Below are 22826 nucleotides of genomic sequence, written 5' to 3'. Positions count from 1 at the left end.
AGAACAGCCTTATTTATACAAATGCAGAAGTATATTATTCATATAATAAATACACAATTAATTAATTTAACTTTATTAATTAAATACAATAATAATAGCTTGTATCCACATCCTATTAAACTTGCATAGTAGCAGTTCCAGTAAATTTGCATAGATGAATAGACAATTTAATATAATATATCCATACTTTCTGTTAGATAGCTACTTTTTCAAAAGGGTACCTTTAGTTTAACTACATGAGAATTATACGAATCTTATAAAAACAGTGTAGAATAGCTTAATTAGTCCAGTGTTATTTTAGTATTATTTATTTTTATATAGGCTATTATACATTTTAGTAATATTTCATTTGCATTGCTATTTATATTTGTGTTTTTTATTTGAGAATGTATCTGGATGTCATGACGTTTTGTCACTAACTTCTGTGAATTCTATCTTCATAGAAAACATACATTATACACTAAATTTAATTTGAGACTCATACTGTTCACTTTGCTTGACACAAAATATAAGAAATTAGCCAGATTGTGCCACACAACATTGCAAAAATGCAAGATATTTGAAGTAAAACACCATCTATTTTATGTTTCAGACAGCATGAAAACTCAACATCAAATATCTTCATTATATCTAGATATTATGAGAAATTATCCCAAAGGGACAGTTATATACCATGTCCGGGTTGCAAATTGTGCATACACCAAAATTCTTTTTATGAATATGGTCCATTTCACAGTGTATAAATCCAAACAAACAATATTCGTAGATTCTCCTCTACTCCTGTATTGTTTTGTGCTTGAACAGCGTCATGTAGCACGAAGACTCTGATCAGAGGCGCCGGCACCGCTGGTTCCGTGGCTTGCAGTTTGTATATTAGCTAATGTCGCAATTATTGTTGTTATTATTATTTATTTATTTATTTATTTTTTACGTCTAATTACAATTCTTATAAAATAATTATTGAGTCATGTGGTACAGCACTGACTTGAGAAAAAATACTATAAATTTAATCAAAGTCAAGTAATTTTCTTCATTTATTAGAAATCTTTAAATTTGCGTGCAGTCACGTAACTCAAGACCTCCACCTCTGATATTTACAGCTTTTAAAGTGTGGAACGTCAGATAAACATCATAAGATTTGCAGTGCCCCCATGGCCCCTGCCCTGTCTACATCACTGGTCCTGAGGCTTTGAGTTCTGTCCATGTACAGTCGCAGAGCGCGGACAGGACAGAGCAAAGCCTGGGCTGGGTCTGCCTCCTCCAGGGGCAGCGCTTGCAGGTTCACCACCTGGTCCCTGAAGGGAGTGGTAGGAACCTTGTGCACATAGCCAGGCCGGGGTCTCAGTACTACATGGATGTCACCCGGCCCGAACTCCAGGCACGATTTGTCGACCGAAAATGCTTGCAGGTCCCCTACCCTCTTCATGGAGGCTAGTGCAACCAGCAGAAAAGTCTTCATAGACAGAAGCTTTAAGTCTGCATGGACAGAAGCTTTAAGTCTGCATGGACAGAAGCTTTAAGTCTGCTGATTGCAAAGGCTCAAAGGGAGAATCCTGGAGTGCTCGAAGCACCAGGGAAAGGTCCCAAGAGGGTATGGAGGAGGATTTAACCGTCTCGCCCCCCTAAGGAACCTGACGACCAGGTCGTGCTTTACTACTGTTTTGCCATCTATGTGGTTGTAGTAGGCTGAAATAGCGGCAGCATGAACTTTGAGGGTGGAGGGAGACAGCCCTCGCTCCAACCCTTGCTGCAAGAAGGAAAGCACGGACCCTATCGAACACGATTACCTTTGGCTTTGCCGCCCCTCTTTGCGGCTGGGATGGGCTGGGTGGCCTGCCTGCGACAGGTTCCTCGGCACTGCTTAGGTGGAGGCTGCTGCTGCAGCGCGGGAGCAAGGGCAGGAGGATTCCCTCTGTGACGACTAGACTGAGGAGCTGCGGACGGTTGGGTGGAGGCAGCAGCAGACCACCGCGGCAGGATGTGTCTGATCGCCTCAGTCTGCTCCTGTACAGCCGAGAACTACTGGGCAAAGTTCTCGACCGTGTCGCCGAAGAGGCCGGTCTGGGACACGGGAGTTAAGAAACCTGACCTTGTCGGTCTCCCTCATGTCGGCAAGACACAGCCAGAGATGGCGTTCCTGGACATCGCACGACCCACCGACTGTGCGGTCACCTTTGTTGCACGAAGCGTGAGGTCCGTCGCGGCACGAAGTTCCTGGAGAACATGGGGATCATGACCACCCTTATGCAGGTCCCTCAGTGCACTGGCCTGATGGACCTGCAACAATGCCATAGTGTGTAAGGCAGGGGTGGCTTCCCCACAGGCCTGGTAAGCCTTGCCGGTTAGGTCCGACGAGTGCCCGGGAAGGGAGACATGGCTCTTCCCGCCAGGTGGAGTTAGGGCACAGGTGCATGGCAATGGCCCGTTCCACTGCCACGCCATCAAGGGTGGTGAGGGAAGAGGAGCAACTGGATCGTTTTCCAGAAAGCTCCTCATGCACTTTCGGGAAGAAAGGAACCGGGGTGGGTGGCTGAGAACCATCAGGGACTCCGCCCCTTTGCAGGAATGAGAGTCTCGACCGTAGCTCCGAAATGGTCATCTTCCCACAATGGGTACATGACTCATCCAGGAACGCTGCTTCAGCATGTTCAATGCCCAGACACGCGATGCAGCGATCGTGACCATCCCGCGATCCCAGGTAACGACCGCATCCAGAAATACATAGGTAGATTGACATCTTTAAAAAGACACGCTACACCCGTGTAAGCTCTTTCAGGGAATGCTCTCCTTGGTGCTGAAGCATGCAGGGGAATGGTCGCAGTGGACACAGACAGGGAATGTGCAGCCTGTCGTGCACTGTCTCTCACGGCAGTCTTACCAGCCATAAGAACGGCTTTTCAGCGCTCTTGGCACACCGTACCAGCTGTGAAAACTTTTTGTTTTGCTCCAAGGAAAAAAAGAGATTCTAAAGAGATTTCTAAAAAGAGATAGAAAGAGAGAGAGAGAGAGAGAGAGAGAGAGAGAAAGAAAGTCGACCCCACTGCCGCGCTGTGTCGCCCCCACCAGACATGAGAGGTTGTCCTGAAGAGCTTGCTCGTTGAATTCCAACCCAGTAGATTTAAACAGCATCGAAACGCTCGGCTCCGAAGCAAAAAGCTGAAGTGCAATCGCACCTTCTGCTCATTAGATACCTTATATACATTATATATATATGCGTGGCAGAGCAGCTGCTGCAAATGATTTCACACCAATGTGCATTGGCTCGTTTAGTTTCACTCAAAGTAGATTGGCCTCTCTAGCTAGATTCCTATTTGTCAGTCATTACATACGTCATAGTGACCGAATGATAAGGAAACCAAAAATTATGGCATCACTGTTAACAATTAGTTAATCTAGTCTGTCTCTTTTTTAATTAGTTTGAGGTCTGCAAACTTACTGTTTTGTATTTCTAAAAATTCTCCAGATCTTCAGAGTTCTCCAGACTCTACCACGGAATCAGAGTCTTTTGTCAAACAATCCTTACGTATGTAGAGCACTATTTGTGTTTGTAGAATTACATTTGCTGAACACTTTAATGTCTGATTTTTATTTATTTTTTTCATTTTAATCACTTTAATTTTGCTTTTTACGCTCATCATCCAAGAGGAAGAAGTGAATCTCTGGGATAAGCCTAAACACAAGAGATGGCTTCCTGTCACATGTGGTAACAAAAAGGCCTCAATGGACAGAGTCTTACTGTTTAACAGTAAGTTACCCTCACTGTTTAAATGTTTCAAAGCAGCAGCATCACCCTCTGAATCACAGCACTCTCTGAACATTATAACAATACAGCGTTTTATTGTTTTATATAATTTATCCTCTTTTGTGCTGATCTCCACATGTTTCAAAATGAAAATTATGCTTTATGAATAGTAACTTTAATTTTCTGAAAATGTAGAACCTGAAAAAGTAGTTCTTACATTTTTCTTTATAAATATTAGAAACAAAATATGTATACTTATGCCTTAGAATGAATTTATATTTTTATATGAATATTAAAAAATAAATATAGAATATTTTTTAATGACCCTACAAGTTTGAACCTTCAAAATAAAAAATATATGAAAAATATTTTATATATGTAACGCGTACTCAAGATGAAGACAGACTGACTGAAGGCAGGATTAAAAAGTTTCAACGTGGATTAATAAACAAAAGACGGACTGGTGTAACAGTGCCCTTAGTGCTGTCTTGAAACAGCGATGATTCAGGACAAACAGATAATACTGGGTGGGATAGAGTGGGATAGGGTGTGAGGCAGTAACTCCGTATCCATGTCAATCAGCCAGTCCTCGAAGTCCTTTCCGCTTGTTCAGGGAACAGGGTTACAGTCAAATAACTTTCAGACATTCTCTTTTAAAAGCTACACTCAGTGTCAGCACGAACTGGACACAGTAATTAGACTTTCTCCTGCTCCGGCGTAGTGAACAGTGGAGGACAGAGGGCTTCAAGAATGACTGGAAGTACAGTCGAAAATTTAACTTTTGGAAGCTAGTCGGGGTGAGTGTGCAATAGCCTTGACCAGTCCAGGGCCTTGTCCAGTGTTGACTCTAGTGGTTCAAATGTGTTGTTGACTAGCCCCTCAAGGACCACGGCTTAATCCCATGAGGGAATTTTCACTCTGACGGGTGGTCTCAGTCGCCTAGCTCCACAAATGAAGCGGGTGATCAGAGCTTGTTTACTAACACTTGTTAGTATCCTGCGACAACAACACGCACCTACAGTGGGACCCAAGGTGAGGAACTGGGGTCTGAGCCACATAGAAAGGGTATGAAGCCCACAGCGTGTAACCCTTACCACAAGCATGGATTTTTAGAAAGGGCACGAAGCACTTGCCTTATTTGCCTCTGGGGATTAGCCCTTGGATGAAATCTGCTGGCTCTGAGCCACAGCTGAAACGGTCTCATGAGCAGAAGACCCAAAGGTTTCACCGTGGATACAGCTGCCATAAGACCTAGAACTCTTTTAAAGTCATGGAAAGTAATTTTCTGACCTAACCTAATATCATTCAGGGTGTTTATAATGGACTCGACATGTGCAGGAGGGAGACAGTTGTGCTTGCATGGTGACCGAGTCCCATTCAACCCCTAAATACATACAGTGGAGAAAATAATTATTTGATCCCCTGCTGATTTTGTACGTTTGCCCACTTACAAAGAAATGAAGGGTCAATATTTTTTGTGGTAGGTTTATTTTAACGGATACAGACAGAATATCAACCAAAAAATCCAGAATAAAAACACATTATATATAGATTATGAATTGATTTGCATTTCAGTGAATGAAATAAGTATTTGATCCCCAAGCAAAACATAATTTAGTACTTGGTGGAGAAACCTTTGTTGGCAAGCACAGAGGTAAGACGTTTCTCGTAGTTGGTCACCAGGTTTGAACACATCTCAGGAGGGATTTTGGTCCATTCCTCTTTACATATCCATAAGTTTTGGCTCCCTCCACAGATTTTCTATAGGATTATGGTCTGGAGACCTTAAAGTGTCATGAGCGATTCTTAAACAACTCCTTTGTTGCCTTGGAGGTATGTTTTGGGTCATTGTCATGCTGGAAGGCCCATCCACGACCCATCTTCAGTGTTCTGGCTGAGGGAAGGAGGTTCTCGTCCAAGAATTTACGGTACATGGCCCTGTCCATCAGACCCTCAATATGGTGAAGTTGTCCTGTACCCTAAGCAGAGAAACAGCCCCAGAGCATAATGTTTCCACCTCCGTGCTTGACTGTAGGGATGGTGTTCTTGGGGTCATGGTTAGCATTTCTCTTCCTCCAAACATGACGAGTTGAGTTGATGCCAAAGAGCTCCATTTTGGTCTCATCTGACCACAGCAGTTTCTCCCAAGTCTTCTCGGAATCATTGGCAAACTTCAGACGGGCCTGTACATGTGCCCTCTTGAGCAGGGGGACCTTGCGGGCACTGCAGGATTTCAATCCATTGCGGCATAGTGTGTTACCAATAGTTTGCTTGGTGACTGTGGTCCCAACTGCCTTGAGATCATTAACAAGCTCCTCCCGTATATTTCTGGGCTGGTCCCTCACCTTTTTCATAATCATCCTTACCCCATGAGGTGAGATCTTGCATGGAACTCTAGTCAGAGGGCGATTGATGGTTATTTTATATTTCTTCTATTTCCGAATAATGGCACCAACAATTGTCTCCTTCTCACCAAGATTCTGCTGATGGTCTTGAAGCCCATTCCAGCCTTGTGCAGATCTACAATCTTGCCCCTACTGTCCTTTGACAGCTCTTTGGTCTTGCCCATGGAGGTGGAGAGGTTGGAATGGAACATACAGATTTTGTGGACAGGTGTCTTTTATACACATTACGAGCTGACATTAGAAGTACTTTCTTAAAGTGACAGGACTAATCAGTGTTCCACATGGGCACATAAACGATCTGTGGGAGGCAGAAATCTTGCTGGTTGGTAGGGGATCCAATTCTTATTTTACTCGATCAGATGCTAATCAATTTATAACCTTTAAATAATGTGTTTTTTCTGGATTTTTTGGTTGAAATTCTGTCGCTATCTGTTAAAATAAACCTACCATAAAAATTATAGACCCTTTATTTCTTTGTAAGTGGGCAAACTTACAAAATCATCAGGGGATCAAATAATTGTTTTTTCTCCACTGTAGTTCTGTGGGCCGAAGCGAGAACGCTTTTCTTGAGGTTGAGTCTCAACCCCAGATATACAAGATGAGCGACATCCAATGTTGAAGCACTTTTGAGACTGGGCCAAAATCAGCCAGTCGTCTATTTAATTTGTAATTTATGTAATTTGTAGGCCCCTCACCCTGGCCACCGGACAGAAAACTGCTCTAACTCAGAGCACTTGCTCTTTCTCCTGTGGCCAGTCTAGCTGTAATCTGGCCACTGCATGAGTGACCACTTCGAGTAACTCCTCATGTGCTTCATCCCAGGAGGAGCTCTCAGAGGTGGCGTTCTCAAAGTCTCCAGATGGCCATTTTGCCATTTAAATCCTCAGAATTAAATGTAGCCAAAGAACAGCCAGACAAGATATTAATACAAGCATCTAACTTTTCAAATCAGACGAGTAGCCTATTAAATCATTTCTCAGAATTAAATGCAGCCAAATATCAACTTGACAAGTAAAAACGGCCTGGAAGAAAGGCTGAATATAGTAATTTTCATATGAGAGCAGTTTCAACAAAGAATCATTAAATCATAGCTTGCAAATACACACAATTCGTTTGCACGCAATCATAGGAACAAGAGAGAATCTCCCGTCTGCTTAGTTCACTGACATTATATACATATATAGTGGACGCTTAATCTGCGCTTGGCCTCTGCAGACGTGAGATCCAAGCCACTTCTTTATTTACAAGAGAACCTACATCCTCAGCCTGCTCTGAATAAGCACCAAAGTGCGCTTCAGCAGTGGAAAGGAGGACGACGCGATCTTAAGAGAGAACGAGAGAAAGGGAAGGACCCGTCTTCCGCTCTTTAATGGAGAGCAACTCACAGTGCTTCCATTCGCCAATCTCTTGACCAAGCGGCAACCTCCTGTCTCTCTTTTGAAACCAACACGGAAGTGAATTAAACGGCAATTCATCAAAATGCCCAACTTTACAGCAGAAAAAAACATGTTTACAGCCTGGTGCAAAAAGTGGCTTTGGTCTATACAGCTAATTTTGCCCTTCATGACAACTGTGAGAGGGGTGATTTTTTTTTTATAACTCATCCGTTTAAATTTCTTAAATTTCTGCATAATTAAGAGTGTCCACTTTTGAGTGACAGGTGGATTCCCACTGCTGTGGTCATTAGTCATCATTAGCCACATCATTTGTCTGCTGTCTGTTAGCCATCACGTTACCTCAGTTCATTGTCTGACTGTAAAAATAAATAAATTCGGGAGTGACGCGCTACCAAGATGGCGACGGTCGGCCACACCCACTTTAGGCTTCAAAAACGGTCTTCAGAAACCTACGGGTGACGTCACGGACACTACGTCCATATTCTTTTACAGTCTATGCTCTCGACATAATTCTCTTTTTCTTTTCTTTTTTTCAACTCTTTTCTTTTCGTTGTAGAGAAAGAGAGTGAGAAAGGCTTTCCTGCCTGACAAAGCTAACACAATGTTGTTCTGAAGACAAAAGAACCCCCCATCACACGTCTATTTATAGCCTTTGACATGCGCATTCCGATGAGTCATCATCAGAGGTTATTTAAGCCAAATTCTTTGCCGTGTTTGCCGCACGTGTTCAAAATTGGTGAAACGAAGACGTTCAGTGCTATTCATGCAGCATTGAGTGTAGCTTTTGAAATGGTCCGGGAACTGATTTATACTATCCATTTTCACTTACACATACCTACCATATACATACATATACTACTGTATTAAAATTCTCCTCTATTCTCAGGAAAAAGGGATTTCATTAAATACAATGGAGAAATGATCTCCCCTGTAAAATTTGCGCGAAAGGGTGGAAAAGGAGCATGCAAGAACTGGAAAACAAGTATATTATGCCAAGGCAAAACCCTCAAGAGTCTTCTAGAGGTGAGAACAAAAAGAGATCAACTTGCACATTAGCTAATGTGTCTCTGTACTTGAATACATTTAGCCAAAACATGAAACAGTATCTTTTCAATTTTCTGACTTAAACTACTAGAAATTCTTTTCTAACCTTGTTTATTTTTCTTTTCAGCTTGAAATTTTGAAGATGCCTAAAGTTAATGGAAAATTTATCTTGCGTAAATGATATGTCCCATGCATAATTTATTCAGCATTTTAAATGACTCAGTATACTGAGCTCATAAATCAACGAATTTTGTTCCACTTTTAATAATGTCTGTCAATGAATGGATTGTTATAGTGTGAAATAAAGCTTCCCTATTATGTTACATTGTTATCTTTGAAGAGGGCAGCACTGTTTCATAAGAAACTTAGATATTGAAGGCTAATTATAAATAAAGTATCAAATCAACAAAAATCTATTAACACCATAACTTCACCATAATACAATTCCTGTTTTCCCATTCACAAGAAATAAATCACATCTAAATAAAAATAAATAAATAAATCCAAAGCTTATTATTACCTCAAAATAATAGTGAACTGTCCAATTTGCATGATCTTTGAGCCATGTTCAAATTTTAGCAAATTCTATTTTCATGTAACATTAATTATTTGTTTTTTTTTATTCAACCTTAACAAGATTTGTCAAGCATGTCCACCATGTCACATAAAATAAATAAATTTTCATATTTTTGTTCTATTTATAGGCAACTCATGGTAACACTTTACAAAGGTTTACTTTGTTAGGCATCTACCAACATGAACTAACAAATAAGCTTTTTTTTATTATTATTATTTTATTTTTTACCACATTTCAAATAAAAAAATGGAAAGATTGTAACCCTCTGGTGTATACATAGAAATTTGCATTTTAAACACAATAATAATATTCAACCAAAACAAATACAGTTTAGTATCATGTGACATCCCTTTAATAAAATTAAAATCATGTGCTTCACATTTTTGGCAAAAAGGAAATGGAGACATTAGCACATGCTGCACATGTAGATTGCATGAGGTCAAGGCTCCACTGTGAGTTCAGACTATAAATACATATAAATTCAATTAGAAAAATAACATGCTTCCAGTACCTCACATTGGGCCCTGCCCCACGCTTAAACAGCCCAGGAAGCAGTGAGGGCGATGGCAGAGATAAAGAATTCAGGAGTCACAGATTGTCGTGGAAGTCAGGCATTTGGGTATTATCCTATCCCAGTCTGGAAAATGTGATCCATACAGAGGTCAGGAAAAATGCCACTGCCTATTGGCCTCACTACACTGACAAGCAAATGCTCCAAAATCAAGTTACATGTGGAAAGTCTGGGCTACACTGAAAAAGAAGAGTCTTGTTGATTTTTCACTTGTGCTACAATCATTGCTTTGGAATTCCAAGAAAGAAACAATGTTTCAATGATTGTTTTAAACACTGAGACATGGTTTCACTATTTTCCAGGCAGTGAAATTGCATCTGAATTTGTGTCAAGTGTTTGACATTTTCACATGCGAATGACATTCCAAATGAAATATAGTAATACAAGATGAAATGGAATGTTAATAATGCCTTTTAATGCTTTTTTGAAACACTACGACCTTTTCACTGACTTTCAGTAGTGAAAATGCATTTGAATGTGTGAAGATTCAGGCAATTTGCCAAAAATAGTGTAGGGGTGAGCGGGGCACAACCTAATGCGGGGTTAGTTGTAACATTTAAATATTTCCACACATGCTAGCATGATGAAACTTAGTGTATTTACTAGTTGCCATATCAACTCTATATAGAGAAATAAATGCGCCAAAATTCAGAAATCTTTGGAAGATATCACTGAACATTTATTTAAGCATAGCAAAAGTAAATTTCTTACTTATGTTAATTTTTCATCTCTGTTTTTTGTGTTTATTTAAAATTAGACAAATCTGATATTATTATTATAATTATATTATTTGAATCTCCAATCTGTTATTGAACTGTTGAGATAGTTCTTTAATGCTGATCTAACCAGCAGAAGACACTATAGTAGGGTTTAAATCCCAGTTGCACAGGTGGGGAATGTTGTAACACTGCTTTACAATGTGCCCCTATTAGAACTATGCTATTCTATTCTATACTTTTATGAATTCTATTGAGAAACCATGAGAAAAAGGTGAATGAAGACCGGGAGTCAATGTTCAGAAATTATTCATTATTATTAAAAGGTCAAATGTCAGATTTTGAAAATTATTTTGTCTAAAATATATGTCAAATATAATGTATTTTTTTCTAGCTGTGATTTCATAATTAGTTCCATAGAGGGATAAGGAATATTACAGACCACCTAATGGGACATGGTGCGGTGGAAAAAAATTAGGATGGGAGAATTTTTTTTCTAAATCTTTTGCGTTATTATATCAGAAGACGTCTGTGTCCCCCGAGAAACTTTGTGTCTCCTCGTGCGTTCTCTTGCAAAGATATTTGCGTTCCCTCGCAAAACCTGTTATGAGCTCATCAAACACTTTCTGTTTAATGTCCCGCTGGCAGTGTTTCAGAGCTCCGTACGTAAACAAGGGAGCGGTTCTGTTTAGAGCCCTGCATTTCAGCCCGAGCCCGACGGGCCCCGACTTTTTTACGCCCCTACGGCCGGGCTTTCGTACCAATTTTCACGTCATAGTTAAAATGTGGGCCGGGCCTCGGGCCTTTTTTGGGTTATCCTGCTTTTTATATTTTTAGACATTAATTAAAAAAAATATGAGAAGTTGACGTTGACGATAAAAAAACAAACATAGAAAGAAATTTCGTAACCTCATAACTTATGGCGTTATTTTCCTGTCAAATGTCGAGAGCGCATTATTGTGAAAGTAGGCTACATTAATATAATGCGCGAGCGCGAATCTCTCTGCTCGCACACGGAATATAATGTGCCGAGCGCGAATCTCTCTGCTCGCGCGCGGGAACTGGACGTGCCCTGCACTTAAAACGTGTTTTAAATACTGGCCATTATAGCCATCAGGCATCAGCTAATCTTATAATTGACATAAGACTGACATGACAGTCTGTCTCACGCACACAGAAGGTTTCCCATCAGCGCGACTCACGATTCACCTCATGTGCAAATAATGGAGAATATTAAGAGAAAAATCGCGTGCGTGAGAAAAATTTGTGATAGAAGAAAGGAGGATTGGGTAAAAACCTTCCACTGTGGATGCTTAGCTATTCTTTTTCTCCACGATGCTCTGTTAGAGACTGTTCTAACTTTTCGTTTGATTGGACTATTTTCGTTTAACTGTTGGAAACCTCTGATGTTTTTCGTTTGATTGGACTTTGTTTTCGTTTAACTGTTGGAAACCTCTGATGTTTTTCGTTTGATTGGACTTTGTTTTCGTTTAACTGTTGGAAACCACTGGAAAAAAGAATGGCCATGTTCTGTGGTGCATTTTTGAGGTAAGATAATCTGCAAGTTTGTTTTTAATTTATTTAATTTAATTTGTTTATAGGCTATTGCTCATTTCGTTTGCAAGCGCTGTTGCGAGCAGCCTGAGCCTGCCTCAGTATTAAAAAAAATTACTCACTGTGGTTTAATAAATAAACATTTATTAAACTAACTGTCTGTGTGATATGCTTGAAGTTTTTTATATCTATTGATTATTGTAGACAAGTAAGTATTATAGCGTTGATTTGAGAGGCTCAATTGATCAAACATTTTTTTTGTTGCTGTCGGCTCGGTTTGCTTGGTCGTCATTTAAAAATAAAAATGCTCCAAACATTTGTCTAAATTAACCTAATAAAGAAATGAAAAGAAACATTAATTTACATAACTAACAAAGAAACATAACTAACAAAACTGAGCTAATTTAATGGCTGCAAAAAGTGCAAATAGGGCAGGCTGCCGCTGTGTAATGAAAAAAAAAAAAAAAAAAAAAAAACGGGCTCGGGTCGGACTCGGGCTGATAATTCTGATGAGCTGTCGGACACGGGTCGGGCTAGGGCCTGAGCGTCTCGGGCCAGGGCCGGGCTCGGGCCTAAATTTGAGGCCCGTGCAGGGCTCTAAGTTCTGTTTGAACGTGGACTCAAATATAAAGAAATGCAGTCAGTGCTTAACTCAATGAGTTCAGTAAAGTTGGCAATAAATTCACAGATTCGAACTTCCCGGATCAATAACTCGTGAGCTAAAACACAAATGACACCTTTTTTTCCAGTCATAGAAACGTAGACAATGAGCTACGACCCAATTTTCCTCAAAACAGCTTTATAATAATTGGTCTCTATGAGCAGGCGGCTGAGACAAGTCCGAAGGGACTGTCTGCAAAGTGCAAAACTCAAAACCCTTTTGCATATTTCATATTATGCAAAATATTCAATAACTTCACTGTAACACTGTGACCAAATTCAGTTCACACATCACTGCTCTCCTGCTGGTTATACTACAACACTTAGTTTGATATAAATGCATAATTTTAATGATTATTTATTATGAAACTAAATCAATGACTTTACGGTTATTAGATTTTTTTTTTTTATATTAGGCTATCCATTTATATTAGGCAATGAAGCTTGTTTTAAGGAAAATTGGGTTGTAGCTCGATCGTTGTCTATATTTCTATGATTGGAAATAGGTGTCATTTGTGTTTTAACAACGTTTAGCTCACGAGTTATTGATCCGGGAGGTTTAAATCTGTGAATATATTGCCAACTTTGCAGGGAATGCAAAGGTTTTGCGAGAGAACGCAAAAGATTTGAAAAAAACCCTATTTTTCCACTACCATGTCGCTTTAGGCAAGGCTCCGTATAGAATCTTGATGTTGTTTGTTCATGTTTGTTTGTTTGTGAAATAGGACTACAGTAATAGAGTTATTAATGTCAGCATGCTAATTAAATCTTTTTTTTTAAGTATTACAATGCTGCTTTGAAAAACCATTTCCATTAAAAGGTTCTGGAAAATATTTGCATTCTGTGGACGAGCCAAAAATGATATCCTTTCTCATCTGTTGTTTTTATGGTTTTATTTTTCACTCAGTTGCAAGAGATCATAATTCTAGAGCATCCAGAAGTCATTCCAGTAATGGTTGAATAAACCGCCTTTAGAGCAGGTGTGTATCTTTAATAAAGGCGGACCAAAAAGCAACCTTGAGTTTCGTTTCATGTGAATGTGAGAGGGAGGCAACTCACCGTGGAGGAACCCGTCCACTTCCTGCTGTTCAAATAATGCAGAAAATACGACAGCCCCCTTCATGAAATCACTCGTTGAGAGCATTTTAGTATATGGCTGAGTAAGAACAGCGTTAGAAATAAAGGACATCAAGGGATAAAAAGAGGAAGATGGAGAAACAAAACTGTAAGAAGAGACAGCTGAGGGGATCGTCCTCCCTCTCCACATCAGAGAAGAAGAAACAAGCCAAGAGACAAAAGTGCCCCAGTGAGTCTAAAGCATTTTTACTAATAAAATGACAATACAGTATAATAAATCAGGCATGTCCTTTGAAATATGAAGAGGTGCACTTTACGCTAACTGATTTGATTGTACTTGTTTCAGAATCGGGACAAAACAATTCTCAACTTCCTGTTACATGTGGTTATAAAGAGGGCATCTTGCATTTGAAGAAATATAATAACAGTAGGTGCAGAAACGTTTCTGTTTATGAGGAGCTAAGTTGTTGAATGTCTCGAGATTATAATTCTGGATCATCTCTGTCCTTAGAACAGGAGTGCATCTTCAGTGAAGGCCAGTGGTTCAAGCCCACTGAGTTTGAAAGGTTTGGAGAAAAGGAAAGGAACAAAAAGTGGAAAACCAGCATCTTTAGCAATGGGATTTCACTCCAGAAACTCATAGAGGTACATAAGATCGGTTTTAATAATTAATCAATACTAACAGTTTCAACTAATACACTTGAGAGCAATTATAATTAGCATTTTTTTTTTTTTTTTTTTTTTTTTTTTTTTTAATCATGGCCTTGGTGATTAGTGAGTCGGAATTCATTTGAGAAATTCCAGTTAAATAACAGTTCCCTGATATAAAACGGACACAGGGAAGACAACATAAAACTAATGATGACATATTTAAATATGTTTATGACATATTATAACTTTGTGCTATTTTCTATTCATAGGATGGCTTTCTTTCATCTAAAAGTTTTAAAAAAAGCAAGGTTCAGGACGCACAGGTTTGGCTGCTATTGGAGTTAACCTTTCAAATGTGACTTACTGTAAGTTAAGAGTGACCTAGATGTTCATCAACATTTCTCATTTTATGTTCTGCAGAAGAAAACGAGCCCTGTGGGTTTGGAACAACAGGGTGAGAATTTTTTTGTTTAATAGAAAATAAATATTCCTTTAAATAAAATCTTACAACAGTTATTCAGAAAGATATTTAAGAAAATATTTTGTTTCCTAAATGTTTGTGTATTTGTTGTAGAATCAGATGAGAAGATCAATGACAATCAAGATGATGATGATGGTGGTGATGATGATGATGATGATGGTGATGATGATGATGATGATGATGGTGATGATGATGATGGTGGTGAGGATGATGATGGTGGTGATGCTGACAGCGATGATGTCAGTGACGTTTTTGATCTTGATGATGATGGTATTGACATGAGCGTATTTGAAGGTCCAACCCTACCTGTTACTTGCGGTTCTGGCTCTGGCATCCTGCACAAATGTCGCTTTGCCAAAGGTGTGTGAGTGGGAATGCTTTCATAATAATTGCTATGAATATGTTGTCAGTGTTTTACATTTCTAGCTAGAAAATCTGTTTCTTAAGAAAGTTATCAGGTTTTCTCTTGCATATTGACAATGAATGTGAATATAGTGCTTGACTGCAGTGGTACAGGACTTTAGCACGCAGATTTGTCTTTATCTCAGGGCATTGTGGGAGATGCATAAGAACAGAGAACTCCTGGCTGAGCCCAGGGGATTTCATCAGATTGAACAAACCAGATGGAAGATGGAGGAAAGACATTGTGGCCTATGGGATTCCTTTAGGAAAACTTATAATGGTAAAAAAAAAAAAAAAAAAAGAAAGAAAGAAAAAAATGTCATTGTGTCAGAAAAATTCACATTTAAAACATTGTGTTCTCACATTCTTTACAGAAAAGAGTTTTGGAACTGCATATGATAAACTGTGATTGTGAGATTTGTGAAGAACCAGATCAATATCTAGTAAGACATCATCTCAGAATAACCATGTCAGAATATCAGCATGACCACCAAACTTTTCAGAATTCATTAAATGTTTTATTTCTTTATGAACTCTTGTCCCAGCAGAATGATGACGTGTGTTTCGTGTGTGACTCTGAGGGAGATCTCGTGTGTTGTGACGAATGTCCACGAGCTTTTCATTCACACTGTCACCTACCAGCTGTAGATGAAGACTCACCTGGGTGAGAGAGAGAGAAAACCTTTACCTGGTCTAGACAAGATAAACAGTTGACTTGTGTAATATTGTGTGTTTTGTCTGTACTGAAGCCAGTGGAGCTGCACATTCTGTGTGATAAAGAATATGGAGGATTCCTGTCGAAAGACCCAAAAGGACGTTTTGAGCAGTCCAGTCTCTCAGTACTCACTGGTAAAAAAGATGTCCTTCCTGTCTCCCTGTAGCACTGTCTTAGGCATCTTACATTACAGACATTGCAGTTTATTGCTCTGTTCACATCTGCAGTCCTCATGCCTCCTGCAGCAGGAATATGGCATGTTCACACAGGTGATCAGGGAGCCTTCAGCATCTTTCTCCTGGTGTTTTTCAGAGTTCGTAGAAAGGTCTCTTTAGTGTCTTTAAAGGTACACTATGTAACTTTTGGCCTCTATAGCGGTTAAAAAACAAAACTATATGCATTTTGTGGAAGAACATGGTTTTGGTTTTGCTTCGGCTCTCCGTGAGTGTGCAGATGAATATGGTTCTTTCTCATATATATAAAAAGACAGAGAGAGATTACCTTAGTGCTCATAATATATTCACTACTAATGAGAGATATAACCAGTTTATATGGAAAGGATCTCAAGCTATTAGCTGAAGACGTTACTGTAGCTTTACCCATTAATAGACACGGTACTTCCTTTAAAATAAATTCCAGCACAGCTACAACAACCATAATGAAATGACCCTTCACAACTTTACAATGAACTCTGTTGGAGAGCTACATATGGCAGTTTATCTGTTCAATAAAATACCTTACTCACCTGTTGAGTGATAAAAACACTATCTCCGCGTCACTTACAACATTTCCAATCCCTCAGTTCTCATCATCACCGAAAAGCTAAGCCACTGTTGATTCTCATTTCATTACACGCTCTGTCACATTCTCTTTTTGCCAGCAGACTCTCCTCTGTTCTACACTTTTTATTTTTTTAAATGTGTGATTCCCGGAGGTTCAACATTTACCTGCTCCATGTCAACCTTTCTCGTTCGTTATGACTAACCCGTTATGCCGTCCCACACCATACACACATCAAAGTAGCCAGAGCAACTTCTCTATTTACGGATATGACGAATGACGTGCAATATGTACGCAGTTTCCCGCAAAAACTATCCCAACAGGTCTAAAATATAAACAAGGTTTTGTCTTACCCAGATTTACTGTTATGACGTATTGACTCATTGTTTACATTTTGTCAATTTGAACAAAAAAAGTTACATAGTGTAGGGTACCTTTAAGTTATTGTAACTGTGACCTAAATTGTCTACCTCCTGTAGGCCTAGTTTCACAGACAGGGCTTAGATTAATCAAGGATTACGGTACGTTCACACGGGTCGTCAGCGTCAACGCTTGACGGAAGGCGTGGCTGAAGTTTGGCACTGACGCCATGGTCATAGCAGCGTCAGCCAATGAAATTAGACAGGAACTCAACAACAAGCTTCATTGTCATTCAATGGTCATAAAGGACCGGGTGATTGCCCACCGCAATAATTAGTTTCTCCTCCATTTTAAAATTTATCCTCAGTTTGCTGCTCTTGAACAGGATGAACGTGATTGGCTGCCGCCTGGCTACTGTATTTGCATAGAGCGATCTGATTGGCTGACGCTTCCGTCGGCGGCGCTTCACTGGCGTTGCTCGCGGCAGAAGTTGAAAAATTCTCAACTTCTGCCGCGAGCAACGCCAGTGAAGCGCCGCCGACGGATCCACAATTCTTTTCGGCAACGCTTGACGTCACCCATTCAAAGTCAATGGGAAGCGTTGACGCTGACGCCCCGTGTGAACGTACCGTTAGGCCTTAGCTCAACTGGGGCATTCAAGTAGCTTTTATAAACGTGCCTTATAAAAACATTACTGGCGTTAATCTTGAGACAAAAAAATGCCACTGATATTTTTTTAAGATGGAAGTTGCTTTCAGTTAAAGCAGCTCAACATGCATTTTAGTCTAGTCATGCATTCACTTGTCTGTGAAACCAGGCATTAGTGTCTTAAAGGGATACTCCACTTTAAAATGAAAATTCTGTCATCATATACTCACCCTCATGTTGTTTCAAACCTGTATGAATTTCTTTCTTCTGCTGAACAGAAAGGATGATATTTAGAAGAATGTCAGTAACCAGATAGTTTCTGGTCTCATTGACTTCCATAGTAGGAAAAAAAATATATTATCTATATTTACTATATTTATCTTTAATTGGATATTTTTAGCCAGATGGCATTTATACCTTCATCCAGTTTGACTCCTGTGTGATCGTTTAGATATCCGATCACACATATCCTGGCAAAATGCAAATTGCCAAATTACATAAGGTTGCATTAACTGAAACATGTCTGATAACAGCGCTGTGTTTGGTGAGAGAAATGAGGAAAACAAGATTCCAAGTGTAATCCAGTGAAATAATTAAATAATATGTTTGATCAGTTGAGTAAACCATCATAGTGCAGTTTTGGAAGCAGAGAAAGTAAAGCATAACCTCATTTCATATTACTTGCGTAGCTGAATGGAGATTATAAAGGCTAAATTGAATTTACACCTTGATTTAATGCGATCAGCATCTATTTTATAGTGATCTAATTTGAGTGGGTCTTGAATGCTTTTACACCTGGCTTTTAATGTTGTCAAGTGTGATCATGATACAGTGACAGATGACGAACATACGCTACACTGTTTTAACACTGTCTGTTTTTTGTTTGTTTTTCCAGCACTGCCAGTGTTTGCTGTTACAACTGCTACATGACTGCATGACTGACCCCTGCACTAATGTAAATCTCATCTTTAGCAGCTTTATCTGTCTCTTTGTCATTATTTAAAGGTCTTATATGTGATGTACATGCATGTGACGTCTGCACTGCTGGTGTTCAGGTTCCAGGATACAGTAAGAACATTTGTGGTCCCATGATGCTGGGCAGAGTGAAGCTGGAGCTGGAGAATAACGATTATAAAACAGTGCAAGAGTTTGTCTCAGATATTAGCCAAATTTTCAACAAGTTTTGCACCTCCACTACAGTGAGTTTTACTTAAAATTTATGCAAGTTTTTCCAATGTTGAAAGTCTCTTAACTTTTTTTTGCAATGTTGTCTTATATATCCTAAATTCTAATCCCCCCCCCCCCCCTCTCTCTCTCTCTCTCTCTCTCTCTCTTCTCTGTAGGATAATGACTCCAGTAGAATGACCTCTAGGCTGAAGGATGTATTCAAGAAGGAGTTTAAAACAGTCTTCAAGCTCCTATAACATCATGCTGTGGGTTGAATTTGTTTCTACACCCACTGTAAATGTTTCTCTTTGTGAGCTTTGGTTAGAGGTGACTGAAATGCAACTCTATGCCAGTGTTGCCAGATTGGGTGGTTTTGAATTTGGGCGGGTGGACAAAATTTTGGCTGGTTTGGCATTTTTCAAGCATCAAAATATTATAGTCTAATTGGTTAATAAACAAAACTCAAGTGTGTATGTACTCCATAAAAGCAGTCATCATGACACACAGAGGCCCACGCAGAGTCAGCTGGCGTTGGTGTTGTTGACGTCGCCGACGACCACGCACTTTTAGCCAATCAGCGATTAGCAGGCAGACGTGATCATTCATGACTGAAGGTTTTGTAGCGCGATAACTTGTAGCTGTATTCAAGATCGCTATGCCAAAGTGGCATAAATATACAGTAAGATTTATCTACTGTAAAAAGTGGGAGAGTGACCCAACTCTCAAAACGTGGATTAGCCTACACCTGTGGTGGGAGATTACTCCAAGGCTCTTTATAAATATAACTAACTCTGAGAGCACAGTTGAAGGACTTAATTCAAATTGAATATGGGACTATGACTCTTGTCCATCATCGTGTGTGCACACTGATCAGGACATCTGCAACTTTTAAACCACAGACCAGGGGTGGCAAAGTTGGTCCTGGAGAGCCTCAGTCCTGCAGAGTTTAGCTCCAACCCTGATAAAAACTCACCTGTCTGTATCTTTCCAGCAATCCTTCAGACCTTGATTAGCTTGTTTGTGTGTGTTTGATCAGGGTTGGAGCTGAATTCTGCAGGACAGAGGCTCGCTAGGACTGAAGTTAGCCTACCCTGGTCTAGACTGCACTCTACTCGTCCCCGACAGCTGCTGAAAGAGGTTTGAATAAACGTTTTTTACCATGCCTCAGAGAAAAACACTATTTTGTCAAGTGGTTAACATAACATAATCAGATGCAGCTTTATTTTGGTACGTATCATGGTACTCGTGGAAAATCAAGAAAACAGCGATTCAAACTAGACTAACTGTGTTGAGCTATATAACAATGATTAGTTTTCTGTCTATAAGTATATCCAAACAGTTGTTCCCTTGTCTAATAAAACATATATTAAAGCGTTTTTGGTGTTTCCATGGTTTCTGAAAAATCAAGGGTTTTGCAGGTATGGCGTCACTGATAGGCGACACAATGACTGTCTGTGTCCTGGTAAAAATTGCTTATTTCTCTGGATTTAAATTTTTTTGGAAACATCTGGGAACAAAATATATAACTCTGTTCTAGTGGTTTTTGGATATTTTAATCCAAAAATCATACATATTGCACCTTAAAAAAGTTAAAAGTCACTCGTTTATGTAAAGTAACAGTGTCCAACAGCGACACCCGCAGAGGAAGCTACAGCGGGAGGTGTGCCTCCTTTGTCCATGCGGTGGGTTTAGTGGGGGGTAATTGAGAATGAATGGGGGAAAGTCACGTGAAAGGAGGCAAAGGGCCATATCTTGCACCCAGTGCAATTGACTTTGTACACAGACGCATGTATCATTCCTATTTTGCACCCGACGCACAGCAGACTTTTCCTTCCACAGACGCACGTCGGTAAATTAGGGAATGAACTTGCGCTCCCGGGGGCGGTTCAGCGAAAAGAGGAGACGTGTTCCGGCACAAATGTTGCTAAATGTTGCCCTGGTGCTATTTTGCAGTTTCAGAAAACAATTCCGCCACAGACCAGGAAAACCCTAGTCTAAAGTCAGTGGCGCATTATTCAGATACTATTTTAAGGACGCATACTTGGCCATAATGTTGCGTGTGCACAACGCGCATACACTTTGCTTATCTCATCTACACAGACTCAGCAGTTCCTATTTTTGCAAACCATACTGTACATAATTACAAGGAAAAATATGACCACACGAGGGAGATTGTGGTGTCCATGAAGATGTGAAATAGGCATAAATCTAGCTTACACATTTACCCAAATTATTCAGGATATTATTATATTATATATATTATTATAAATAAATATTATTAATTTGGGTGGGTTTCTCCCATCCCCATACAATGTCACTTCTCTGTCTTTTACGGGCCTGATGAGAACGTTGGTCTCCTCAGCTGTGAACCGCTCCTGGGGTGCACCTGGCCGCCATTATAATTGCAATCCGCCATGGAACAAGCGCGTCTGCTTTTAAAGGGAATTTGAGATGCACTCAAGATGTTTATTGCACGTTACGCCCAAACCACACCTATGAGTAATGTAGCTACTTCAGACCAACCCATTTTAGATTTGCGTCGGGCGCAAGAGTCATTTATCCCGCCGGTATAATAGCAACAGCGCCCGAGATCCACCCACAAAGTTACTTGCGTTTCACGTTTGATACTTGCGTTTCAGATCGTTAAAATAGGGCCCAATGTCTCCATCACGCTATGATTGGACATGATTGGTTTGTGCAAAAAATCCCACCTCTTGTTTTCGTGCGCATTCTCGAATTGGCCTAAATGAAGATAATGATGGCGTGGATAGTTCACCCAAAAATTAAAATTAGCCCATGATTTAAAACTTTATAGACTAAAATAACTAGCTTCCGACAGACAGCCTACGCAAGTCGATTTACGCCAAAAGAGTAACACTTGACGATGTATGATGTAGGATATAGGAGTAGCTAGTTATTTTAGTCGATAAAGTTTTAAATATGTACATTTTGTATATGTATCACAACCACATCGCTTCACTTCAGAAGCCTTAATTAACCCCCCTGAGCCGTGTGGAGGACTTTTATTATGGATGGATGCACTTTGATGGACTTCAAAAAATATACAGCCATTCACTGCCATTATAAAGCTTGGAAGAGACAGGACATTTTTTTAACATAACTCTGATTCTCAACTCAACTCAACTTTATTTATATAGCACCACTAAAAACAACAATTGTTGACCAAGGTGCTGTACACTATATCAGATATCACCAGCATTTAAAACCATGTACAACAAAATTACAAAAACAGAACACCGAACAGACAAGACACAGCACAAATCAGCTACAATTATAGACCTTATGCGCCAGAGAAACAAGGGCGCCGCCATCTTTAGAATATTGTCTTTGACCTTCCGTTTTTGCGGTCGCTCTGTATATTCCTATGGCATTGCTGTCCAAGAGTAATTAGCTTTTGAAGTGGATTTACTTAATATAAAGTTAACAAAAGTTATGATGAGGAATGTACTGTTTAAACCAGATGTCTTAACAAATGTCAGTCGACCGGGAAGATTTTAAAACGAGCCGTTCATTCATAAATACGCAAGATCGCTGTGAAAATAAAACTGGAAGTCAAAAGACAACGAGCGCAGCGCTGAAAAGGGGCAGGGCTACATAAGGTCTATAAGCCAAAGAAAAATGATATAAAATGATATATTTCTTGTTGAAATAAAAGCATGAATCACCCTTTCAAAGTCCTTAAAAGTGTAAGGTTTGAGGGCGAACCAAACACAAATGAATCTTCCAGGTGATTTGTTCAAACATAATTCCACACAGAACTCAACACTCCAGACCCCAAATCACCAATCCAGAACCATAAAATCCAGGCTCCAGCCAGTCTACACTAACCAACGAAAACCCCCAGCTAAGAACTTTATG

The 22826-nt window shown here is 39.7% G+C and overlaps 2 protein-coding genes across 7 annotated transcripts in view; both read left to right on the top strand.

Moving 5' to 3' along the window:
• Positions 1-8910, top strand: part of LOC311085213 (uncharacterized protein) — a 13123-nt gene extending 4213 nt beyond the window's left edge. The window contains exons 5-8 of the mRNA XM_084117647.1: positions 3464-3523; positions 3644-3745; positions 8431-8567; positions 8716-8910. Coding sequence (XP_083973773.1) covers positions 3464-3523; positions 3644-3745; positions 8431-8567; positions 8716-8769 — 353 coding nt within the window. The 3' untranslated portion in view covers positions 8770-8910. The remainder of the gene's footprint in view (positions 1-3463; positions 3524-3643; positions 3746-8430; positions 8568-8715) is intronic.
• Positions 8911-13701: 4791 nt separating this feature from the next.
• LOC311085160 (nuclear body protein SP140-like protein) lies at positions 13702-20323 on the top strand. 6 transcript variants are annotated; one of them, XM_084117597.1, is made up of 14 exons: positions 13704-13972; positions 14090-14170; positions 14255-14388; positions 14664-14717; positions 14815-14848; positions 14969-15235; positions 15424-15557; positions 15652-15720; positions 15826-15941; positions 16027-16126; positions 18676-18735; positions 18836-18979; positions 19124-19213; positions 19984-20323. In XM_084117597.1, exons 1-13 carry the CDS (start codon positions 13876-13878, stop codon positions 19202-19204), a joined length of 1371 nt encoding a protein of 456 aa, XP_083973723.1. In that variant the 5' UTR covers positions 13704-13875; the 3' UTR covers positions 19205-19213; positions 19984-20323. The 6 variants fall into 6 exon arrangements, with proteins under 6 accessions (XP_083973722.1, XP_083973723.1, XP_083973721.1 ...); XM_084117595.1 differs by having other exon boundaries at positions 13719-13972; positions 15823-15941; XM_084117596.1 differs by having other exon boundaries at positions 13702-13972; positions 19124-20323.
• The last annotated feature ends 2503 nt before the right edge of the window (positions 20324-22826 follow it).

This window comes from Abramis brama (assembly GCF_963993115.1).
Source record: "Abramis brama genome assembly, chromosome: 1".
NCBI lineage: Eukaryota > Metazoa > Chordata > Actinopteri > Cypriniformes > Leuciscidae > Abramis > Abramis brama.
This window is presented reverse-complemented; position numbering and strand designations above follow the sequence as displayed.

Excerpts from the sequence above, each read along its gene's own strand:
- LOC311085160 (XM_084117592.1), top strand. The coding sequence starts at position 13,876 with ATGGAGAAACAAAACTGTAAGAAGAGACAGCTGAGGGGATCGTCCTCC. Across the intron at positions 15,721-15,822 it reads AAGAACCAGATCAATATCTA|CAGAATGATGACGTGTGTTT; the intron begins GTAAGACATCAT and ends CTCTTGTCCCAG. Across the intron at positions 18,736-18,835 it reads TGACTGACCCCTGCACTAAT|GTTCCAGGATACAGTAAGAA; the intron begins GTAAATCTCATC and ends GCTGGTGTTCAG.